This window comes from Schistocerca gregaria, chromosome X (assembly GCF_023897955.1).
Source record: "Schistocerca gregaria isolate iqSchGreg1 chromosome X, iqSchGreg1.2, whole genome shotgun sequence".
In the NCBI taxonomy this organism is placed as follows: domain Eukaryota; kingdom Metazoa; phylum Arthropoda; class Insecta; order Orthoptera; family Acrididae; genus Schistocerca; species Schistocerca gregaria.
In genome coordinates this window covers 723620680-723631666 of record NC_064931.1, presented here as the reverse complement: position 1 = coordinate 723631666, position 10987 = coordinate 723620680, and the positions used below count along the sequence as shown (strand labels likewise).

The window sequence follows — 10987 nt, the reverse complement described above, 5'->3', positions numbered from 1 at the left end:
TGTTAAATGGTACCTCAATTTGAGTAGCATTTTGGAAAAATCCATCAGTTTCTGTTTGAGCCAAAAACTCCTTATAGAGTGGGAAGAGGAATTAAAATATAGTACGATATGACATAAGTGAATGAAAATAAGTAGACTAACTTTTGTGTTGAGCAATCACTTACTTCAGATAATGTTTGAATAGTAAAAATGGCAGCATTCTTTCAACAAGATCCTGAACATGGGCTTTCCATGAGTTTACTGTCTGAACTAGAAATTTGAACTGTTCAGTTTCACTAATCATATGCCCATTCTGTGAAATTAAAATGTCAAGTTTTGTTGAATTGTGTGTGAAATCCATGAGTTAGCATTAGTTTATTTTCTAAAAGCCATGAACTTAGGTCATGTACTGCACTATTTGAAAGTGTCAATGTTTCACATCCTTTACTACCAAGCTAGTGTTGTCAGCAAACAAATATTTTAGTTACCCGTAATACTGGAGGGCATATCATTTACATAAATTACGAACAGGAGTAGCTGCAACACTGATCCCTGTGGCACTTCTCACTTGACTGTACCCCACTGAACCCACATCACAGCCATTTTCAACATTGTGAGTAATGACATTTTGCTGTAGGTTGCTAAAGAAAGAAGTTAACCGGTTGTGAGCTACTCCCTGTATTCCGTAATGGTCAAACTTCTGGAGCAATATTTTGTGATACACAATCAAATGCCTTAGTTAAATCAAAAATGTGTAGCATTCAAAATCTTTATTTTAACCCATCCAGTAGCTCACAAAAATAATACAGCATTTTTCAGTTAAGACTTCTAAAGCTGTTTTACATTTGATAGCAAATTGTGTGATATAAGATGATAAATTACCCTCACAGACAAAGCATTTTCAATGACTACAGCAAACAATGATGGCATAGGTCTTGCATTGTTTACATTGTCCCTTTCTCCCTTTTTATAAAGCATCTTTACTACTGAATATTTCAATCCTTCATGAAACTGACCATTCCTAAAGAGAAAATTACAAATATGGCTAAATACAGGGCTAACATGTGCAGCACATTACTTTAATATTCTTGTAGGCACTCCATCATATCCATGGGAGGCCTTACTCTTCAGTGATTTAATTATTGACTCAATATTGCCCTTGTCTGAATCAGACATCTCTTGGAGAGGCATTTTCTAAGAGAATTATGATTCCCTGTAGAAGGTAAATTATTATTTAATTCACCAGCAATGCTCAGAAAACAATTGTTAAATAGTGTACATATAGATAAATTAATTAGCAGCAAGTGAATGAAGAACCCCTCTAGCATTAAGCAGAAATGCTCTGAAGTCAGTTAGGGGACCTAGAAACAAGAAGTTGTTTCACTAAATTCAACTGCCCCTGCACAATATTCAAATATATGCTCAGTGCAGTGCTGAGAGACATCCAGACTTAATTGGAAGACTGCTTTTTATGTACAGTCACTCTCCACCTCACAAGGAACTCCTTGAAAAAAGTTAGCTAATCTGTATAATGGTAAAGGAAGCCTTTAAATTGTCAAATTATTTAAGTGGTGCTCCAATACACCAATGATTTGAGTAAACATCTAAAGCAGTTCACTAAATTTCTCTAATCCTTAGATTTTGATGCAGTATGGTAACTACTTCTCTACTTGGAAAAATGTTGTTCTCTGAAAGTAATTCCTCAGTTATGTATAGCTGCTTAAGTGAAGTCCCTCTATCAGCTGACTTCACTCTAAAAAAAGGTGCAGCTCTAACACATACTATAGGAATTTTCCATGAGTTATCCCACCACCACCCACTATGCTGCCACCTATGAGCTTTGCCAGCATCTCCTTCCCCTTATTCATGCTTATCTTAGTTGTTCAAATAGAAACTTCACCACATGTGGAATTTTATATATGTGACATCCTGATAGAGGCAGGTGTTTACCCTTCACAGTACAGGTGACTGACCTTTTGTTTTGTAAGTCTAAAAACTGGTCTGTAATGTTTTTCTAAGATCTGATTCGATGTGTTCCTTATTTAATAAAAGGGGAAGAGGCTTGAGGGCTTTACGGTGCTCCTGAGGGTATCATTGTAAGTTCTGGTGTCTTTATTCACTAAGACCCCAGTCAACAGAGTGAAGATTTTCATAAGAAATTTTTCAGAGATTTGTATGTTCTTTTCAGACACTGCCTTATCTTCAGTCAGTTCCAGTGGGATGATGAATTTTATGAACTTCATTTAGCTATAGCAATAGCTGATTTCTATATGGAAAAATTCAATCAACTTCAGTAAAAGCAAATTCGAAAGTCTTGCTGGTATCAGTTTGTGGATGACACATTTGTGGTCTGGCTGCATGGTAAAATAGCTTTAGATGAATTCCTTGGTTTTCTAAATAATATAAATCCAAAAATCCAGTTCACTGTGGTAATAGAAAAAACAAACTGAATTTATTGGATGTTTGTTTTAAACTTCCAGCAGTCAGTTTGGTAACAAAGTTTAAAACAGTTTTCTGAAAAGAAATGTAGACAGATATTTACATAACTCTAAGTGGCCATCCACAAGAGGTGTTGTCGAGTTTTGCTGATAGAACCAAAAGGATCTGAATGCTTGGACAGCTGGTTGCTGAATTGTAACTTCTAATGCAGGCTTCCAAGGAAAATAGAATTCTGTTCCTTTCCTTCTCCAAGTAGCTATGGCCAAATAATGGAAGGTCTTAGGACAAGCATGGAAAACAATGGACGAGCAGTTTCTCTTTCAATAAAGAGGTAGATTTTACAGAAACATGACATTATTTTTAGCCCAACAAAGAAAATTTCACATTCAGGTATGAAAAGGATAAATGCCTTTGTCAGCATGTGTAGTATATAAAATTGTGTACACATGTTAAAGTTAATATTATAACAACCAAGACAAGTATGAATACATGGCTAAAGGAACACAAAGTCCTTGCAGACCAGAAAAATAGAAAAATCAGCTGTTGCAGTGTGCACTCTCAGATAATTCTCATAGGAAAGAATAGAAATTCTGCAGAGCTACTGTCTGTAAGTAAGTTTCACAGTCTAAAGTTTCTGTGACAATAGATAGTTAAAATTTTATGTTCACAAGGATTCTCTCTGTAGAAAAAGGGCAGGGCCAGAGCTGTACATGATAAATGGTGTATATGCTACTGACATCTGACCTGTCAGTTGGCAAGATTCAACAGAGGGGTAGTGCCTCAGATGTCCAGTGCAATTCTGGATGAAACATCAGGAGCCAGAGAGTTTTGTGGATCATGATCTTACACGACAAATAGGTCACCAGCAATGGTATCATCTGATCATGAAAGCCTTCATTGCATCAGTGGAATATCTCTGTAAGATGTGGTCAGGTTTGTTGCTGATCAAAAATTATTCTGCAGCCCTAAATGTGACAATCTTGATACCCCAATGGTCATTACGCTTCACCAGTCTTTCAACATGGTTCAGAGTGTCATTTCTAATAGCAACATTATCCTTCAAAATGATCAGGAACACTAGGCAAACCGGAAATGACAAGATGTTCATTTTTTTCTGGTGTGTTCAGAAAGGTTGGAAAGACAATTGCACAGACATTAAGCCCTTGATTCTGACATTTGAGGAAGATCTTCTCCTTGACCTGTGAAAGAGAAGTAACAAGTTCCAGGACAAGCCCCTTCCAGTACACCAAAAGGTACCATCCCCACCCACCCCTGCTCATTGCAGTATCTTCTCCCTTCAATACTGCATGTCTATCTTCCTGCTGTTCTTTCTCCCTCCCTTTGGAAACTTGTATGGTGTATTTTTGAGTGTTCTGAATTTTGAGTAGCCTGCTATGTCTCTCCACTGTTAATCTTTTATTTCCTTGCGTCCTTTCATTTCCTTGCATCCTTCTATAAGCTCCAGTTCCTCCTCCTGACTGGATAAAGTGTAATTCTGACCCAGGTTGACAATACGGTTTGTATATACAGGCCAGGCTCAAGGAGGTGTGTATTGCCTGAGCTGCTACCTTCCCAAATTGATAACTGGTCCCTCCATCAGGAACTAAAGAAATGTGACCTGAGGTGTGAAGTCACCTAAGGTGGTAAGCAGCCATCTAAGGTAGAGGTCCCCTTGTTGGGAGGAGCACATGATTAGATGCTGCATTATCTGTCTACTAAATGGTGAAGCTGTAAGAGTTTGAATCCTTACCCTCATTTTGTTTACAGAGTTCCTTTCTGTTTGACATATGGAAGATGGTCACTCCTTCACTAGGGTTAACCCATTTATTATTCGGAAAAATGTTAATGCAATTATAGACCCTGTGAAGTCTTGCTTGTTTCCACTATGGAACATTGCTTTTGGAGACTAATTGATTTTAAAGTGCAAGTGCTTGCAGCTTCTCCACGGCTATCCTGTTAGTGTCAAGGCCCATTGATTCCTGAATTCATGTGGTGTTTACACTAGGCTTCTTGATGGTCTGAAAGAGGAAGAAATCCAAACTTACCCCTTATCAGGGCATCACTGCAGTCCATCAGGTCATGAAAAAGGGTGATGCATCCTTAGTGCCTAGATGCATTATTTATCACATTTGATAGAGTATTGCTTCCATCAAAGATCGAAGCAGGAAATGAAGTAATCATGAGCCAACCATATATTCCAAACCAGATGAATTGCTACCAGTGTCAGCATTACAACCACACATGAATGTTCTGTCAAAACCCAGCCAAATGTGCTGCTTCTAGGAATGTTGTACATGAAGGCAATTGCCTGCCGCCCCTCCCCCCCCCCCCTCCACACAGCATCAATTGCAATGGAGACCATGTATCCTCATCCCAAGACTGTACCTTGTATATTGAGTGGGCTGTCCAGGAGATCTGGGTGAAGGAAAAAGTGCCTTGCCCTGCCACTTGCAAGTTATTACCTAGTCTAAAGCCCTGCATTTTACCATCTGGCACTCACAGTACCATTCTTGCTACACCTCACTCCACAGAAGGCACAACCTCTCAGAATTGTGACCTCAAATTCAGCAATGTTTTTGAAGTTAGTCAGTGTAATTGTAGCTGCTCCTGTAAAACAAGCCACCTGCTACACAACAGGCAGGCCTTCTTAAACAGTGTTGCCATGTGCAACCTCACCTGGTTGACCTCCATTTCACCAGTGTGCACTGCCAACTGTTTCTCTGCCCTTGAATCTGTAGGCTGGCCCAGTAACAATGCAGATGCCTCTGTAGCTCTCATGAAGCAGCATCCTGCAGGCTATGTGCCCTGTAGAAGAGTCTTCAAAGGCTGGCACTCAGCAGCCACTGAAATCACAACCCTTCATTTTTTCCTCATCTTTCCCTCTAACAACTTTCCTCCAATGGAACATTTGTGGCATTACATCAAACCAGGTGGAATTAAAGCTGCTTTTGGCATCATAGCGTCCACTTGCTTTCTGCCTCCAGAAAACAATCATGTCCTCACAACTGCTTTGATCTCATTTCATTCCATTCTACCTGGATCTTCACCCCACACCCTCTGAGGATTGCATTTCGTCTTAAGGAGTCATGATGATCATAGTCAAACCATCTTGCTGAACACCTGGCTGCAAGCTGTTGGTCCACATTTTCCTTCATTTCACCTTCTTTGTACTATCTACATCCTGTCATTCAGTGTCACTAGGACAGACCACCTCCAGCTTACTGGGCAGCTCCTTCACCTCTTTTTTTTCTGCTTGGTGACTTCAATGCACACAATCCCCTTGACAGTTAACCCAAAATGTCTGATGTGCCCTCTTGGCTGACCACCTCAATCAATTCAACCTAATCAGGCTTAACACTGAGGCACCCATGTTCCTTTGACTCCATGCACACTTATTTCCATTTGGATCTCCCCTTCTGCACTGCCCAGCTTGCTCATCATCTCTAGTGATCCCTTCTGACATGTACTTCAGTGACCATTTCTCACATGCTACCTGTTTGCTGACTACTACAACACCTAAGTGGAGACCCACATGGCAGGTTTCAAAAACAAACTGGGGATTCACTCTTCCCTCACAACTTTCAACAAACATTTCCCCAGTTGGGATAACTGGGTAGAATACCTTAGTTTTACTTATAGCTGCAAAAGTTCCATTTCTCACACCACCTTGGCTGTGCTGTGTCCCAGTCCATTTGGATAGAGGCATTCTATGATGCAACTGTTGCACAGAAATATGCTCTCCACATTCTTTAATAAACATTCTATGATGCTGAACTACATTTCTTCAGTTGTGTATTGTCACACTTAGAGATAGCAAAAAGCTAGCTGGGTTTCATTTACCAGTTCTCTTAACAATTCCACTCCCTCTTTCATTGTTACCCAACCACCTATGGCTCTCAAAGGTCCATTTGCCGGCTTTGCCTGACCATAGCAGATGTCATTGTGGACCTCATTGCTATCTCGAACACCTTGGATTGCTATTTTGCGTCAATTTTCAGCTCCACCCACAATAGCCTAGTCTTCTTTGATTGGAAACAAGCAAAGCCATAATAAGTGATAAATTTCTCCTTAGTAATGAGTGCTACGCAACTGCCTTTACTATGCAGGAGCTAGATTTTGGTCTGTTCATTCCAGCCTTCCACCCAAGGGCTGGACAGTGTTAACATTTGGATGTTGCATCACCTTTATCTTAAAGGCACACACTTTATCCTTCATATGTACAAATCTGTCTGGGTGGATTGCATGCTTCCCAGACACTGGTGTGAAGCCTGTCATATCCATACTTTAGCCTGGTAAGGAAGCACCTTCCTTCTAGCTACCACCCAATTTCTCTCATCAGCTGTGTTTGCAAGGTGATGGAATTTAAGATTCATGCCCAGCTGGTATTGTGGCTTGCCTCAAATTTTACTAACCACTACACAATGTGGTCTTCAAGCAAACCATTTTGTAGCTGACTATCTTGTCACTTTGACCCATTTTGTGAACAGTTTTCTGCATAAATACCAGACTGGTTGTGTTTTCTATTTGGATTAACCCTAAGACACCTGCTGGAGGACTGGTATTCTCCATAATTTCTGCATGGAGGCTTCTGTGGCCACATCTATTTCCTTCAGGAATTTTTAAGACAGTTTACAATGTGTGTATGGGTTCTGCATGGTTGGACACCTTTATACAGAAAGTGTGCCTTAGGGTTCAATCCTGGGCATTGTCCTCTTTGCTAAAGCCATTAACCCTGTTATGGCCTTTCTCCCATTGGGCATCTCCAGATCCCTTTGATTGACAATTTTGCACTTTATTGCAGTTTTCCAGACTTCTCTCTTTGAGCAGCATCTTCAGTGGTGCCTAGATTATCTTTGCTCATGGGGCATCAACTAAGTCTTTCACTTTTCCACTGACAGAACTGTTAATACAAATTTCTGGCAGCACAGTTGGTTTCTTCCATCTTTACATCTTAGGCCTCCTGCCCATCTGTTGGTTGAAACTACAAAATTCCTGGGCTTATGCATGACGGAAAACTTTCTTGGTCCTTCCACATGTTACCTGGCCACTCAGTGTACCCAATCCCTTGTTGTCAAGTGTCCTCAGTACTTCCTGGGGAGTGGACCAGACTGCCCTCCTCCATTTGTACTGATCCCTTGTCCATTTCGAACTAGATTACAGGTGTTCTGTTTTTGCATCTGCACATTTGTCCAGCTTATGCCATCTATATGTAATTCACCATGATGTCTTTAGTTTGGTCACTCGTACCTTTTACACTAGTCTGGTAGTTTGGAATGACTGAGTTTTTATGCAAAAGCTGCCACTGATTTTCTTCTCACCAGGTACGCATGTCATTTGTCTCCCATATGTGGGTTCCCATTGTGTAGCCTCCTTTGATGACTCCTTTGACTGCCAGTATAGGGTGCATCCTCAGTCTCTTATCTCCTGGAGTTAGCTTTATATGACTGCTGCAGCAGCTTTACTGCTACCTGCCACTCTTTGGTGGGTTCATGCTTGGCTACCACAGGCAACAAGCCTTTGCACTTGTTCCCTTCAGTGCTGTATGTTTGCACCCTTATTTTTCCCCTCCCTTGGGGAACATGTCTGGGTTATTATTGGGAATGTTTTGCATTCTGTCACTGACTTGCAAACAGTATAAACTTTGCCTCCCTTTTCCTTTGTTTGCCTCCCTCCCTTTTCCTTTGTTTGCCTCCCTCCCTTTTCCTCTTGTTCCTCCGGTTCAGCATTTGAGGATACTTCTCCTTCCTCCCTGTTCACTTCTGAAGGCCAGCCCACATGTCTGACACACACAAGGTGACTTGGTAATGAGAAATTCCCAGCCCCAGGTCAACAGGTATGGTTTGCACATACTACCTGATACAGGCCAGGCCCAGGAAGTGGTGATTGCCTGAGCTGTGACCTTCCAAAATTGCCAATTGGTCCCTCTGTCAGGTGTTCAGGTCGTGTGACCTGAGGTGTGAAGAATCACCTAAGGCGGGTGGGGCCCCCCCCCCTCCCCCTTCTGAAAGGGGCCTAAGTTGGAAGGAATGTAACATTGGAGTTAATGAAAATTGTTGGGATTTCCTCGCAGTGAGTCAATCCTATCCATAGATATTGACAAAACGTAAACATGAGGCGGCTACGGGTTTGAAGACCTTTCCTGCTGAACCACAGTTCCTTGTGGTATTGGATACTGGTGACGATCAGTCCTTCACCACTGTCAATCCGTTCATTATTCAGAAAGGTGTTGATGCCATTGCTGGCTCTGAGAAATCCTGCTCTTGTTTATGGAATGGCACTTTGCTTTTGGAGACGGCTTCTGATTCTCAGGCACAATTACTACTTGCTGCCTCGCTTCTCCACATCTACCTTGTGTCGAGGCACATACAACTTTGAATTCTACCTGTGGTGTAATTTACACCAGGATGCTTGGTCTGAGGCTGAAGTACAATCTTACCTCTCTGATCAGGGTGGCTTTGCTGTCCATTGTGTAATGAATAAGGTAGATCATTTTTTGGTGCCCACCCGCACTCTTCGCCTCACCTTTGATAGGGTGGTGCTGCCATCCCAGATTATGGCCGGACTGTGGCGATTTCATAGCCTGCTTTACATTCCAAATCCAATGAGCTTGCTACCAGTGTCATCATTTCAAACACACTTCGTCTTGTCCACACCCAGCCAAATGGGTGCCCGTGGCATGGATGCATACAAGGGCGAACGTCTACCACCTTTTCCTCACTGTATCAACTGCAGTGGTGGCCACGCCACTGTCTCTTCCAGGATTGTCCTGTGTATCTAGAGGAGTGTTAGAGATTTGGGTAAAGGAAAGTGCCTTAACTAGTAGCTCGCAACTTATTGGCACCTATAGTAAAGTTCTTGTTACCCCTCACCCCATGAAGGACATGGCCATGCAGACATGTGACCTCAAATTTGGCTCTGTGGTCGTGAAGTTGCCCAGTGTCAGGGTAGCATCGCTGTACCCCCATTAAACTGTGCAAAAAACTGTCAAACCTTCGTCTAAAGGGGCAATGCTACCCACTACACAACTGGCAGGCAGGAAAGGATGGAAGGAGTACTCCTGTGGAGACTTACTTTGTCTGTCCAGCCAAACAACTCCCAAATCTTCCTCTAACCAGAAGCACTTGAAGTAGTCCACTAAAGACATAGTCTTCTCCCTCACCAACTCGAAGATCCTGTTCAACGGTGTCTCCACGTGGTCACTTAGCCTTGCTGGCCTCAGTCTCGCCGTTGTGCACCACCAACTGTTTTTCATTGTTGGACTCTATAGACTGGCCACACAAGCACACTGATGCTTCTGTGGACCCCATGGAACAGGATCCACCTGGTTCTGCACTCTGTAGTAGCGACTCCACCAGCTCTATTGGTAGCCGTAGAGTTGACATGCCTACAGGTCTTCCTTCTCATGACTTTCCTCCAATGGAATGTTCAGCCTTCGGTCCCACAGAGGATTTGCAGCTGCTTCTAGCATCGCAGCATCTCCTTGTACTCTGCCTTCAGGAAACGAAATTGGACCCTCAAGACCTTTGAGCTTTCACATTACTGCTCATACAGGATGACCAGTCAACCCATCTCCCTGACTACCTGTCTCCAGGGTGTTACCATTTGCCTTCTCCTTCCCTACTTGACTTTCTCCCTCTGTACCATTCATGTACCTCCTTCATTCGATGTCATCAGGGCAGACTTTCTTTAGTTTACTGGGAAGCTACATCCCCCATTTTTGCGACTCAGTGACTCTAATGCACATAATCCCCTTTGGGGTTCTCCCAGGACCTGTCAGAGAGGTGCCCCCTTGGCTGACTGCCAGTATGGGGTGCATCACTATCTGTTGATGGAACACAGTCCCTGAGAGGAGAAAATCTCCTACCCAGCTGGGAATTGAACATGCGACCCTTTGCATAGCATTCTGTCAAGCTGACCCTTCAGCTATTGGGTGGTCAATATATTATATCAGCATCTAGGAATAAAGTTTAGGTATTGAAAAAGAGCAAAATTATTTAAAAATTAGGATGGAATGATCATTTAGGTGATAATTCAGTAACAGCTTTGTCCAATGGTTATCAGCTTTAATAAACTTATTTAAAAAAAAGATTTAATAAGGGAAAATTTGTCTAAAACATTTTGGCCACTTCTGTAGATACTGTAGTAGAGGCCTGGGGATTGTACATGTTTGACACAATGTTGAATTTCGCCGTACTGACAGTGTCTTGAAAACACGCATGTGTGTGCTTGTGCACCCTTTTCTCTTTTGAATGTTATTTACTTAATGGTGACAGGTTACTTGATTCTGGAAGAACCAAAGCAAAATCATTTGGGTGTGAGTTTGACAGGAGCATTTTTACCAAAGTATTACAGAAATTTGTCTACAAAAGCTCTGACAGCAAGGGTGCAGCTAGTTTCCTACAGACACAAAGAAAAGTTATTAAGAAATGTAACATCATTCAAGAAAACACATGTTTCTTCTGTTCAGGTGGGTAGTTAAATTTTTTACTTACGTAACAAATTTTTCTGTGATACAATTTTTCTTTTTGTGATAACAGTTCAGTAAAAGTTCACTAAAACATTAAATGTA

The 10987-nt window shown here is 41.8% G+C and overlaps 1 protein-coding gene across 1 annotated transcript in view; it reads left to right on the top strand.

Moving 5' to 3' along the window:
- Window positions 1–10987, top strand: part of LOC126297800 (P protein) — a 92086-nt gene that overhangs the window by 53597 nt on the left and 27502 nt on the right. Inside the window, exon 7 of the mRNA XM_049989005.1 lies at window positions 10692–10885. Coding sequence (XP_049844962.1) covers window positions 10692–10885 — 194 coding nt within the window. The remainder of the gene's footprint in view (window positions 1–10691; window positions 10886–10987) is intronic.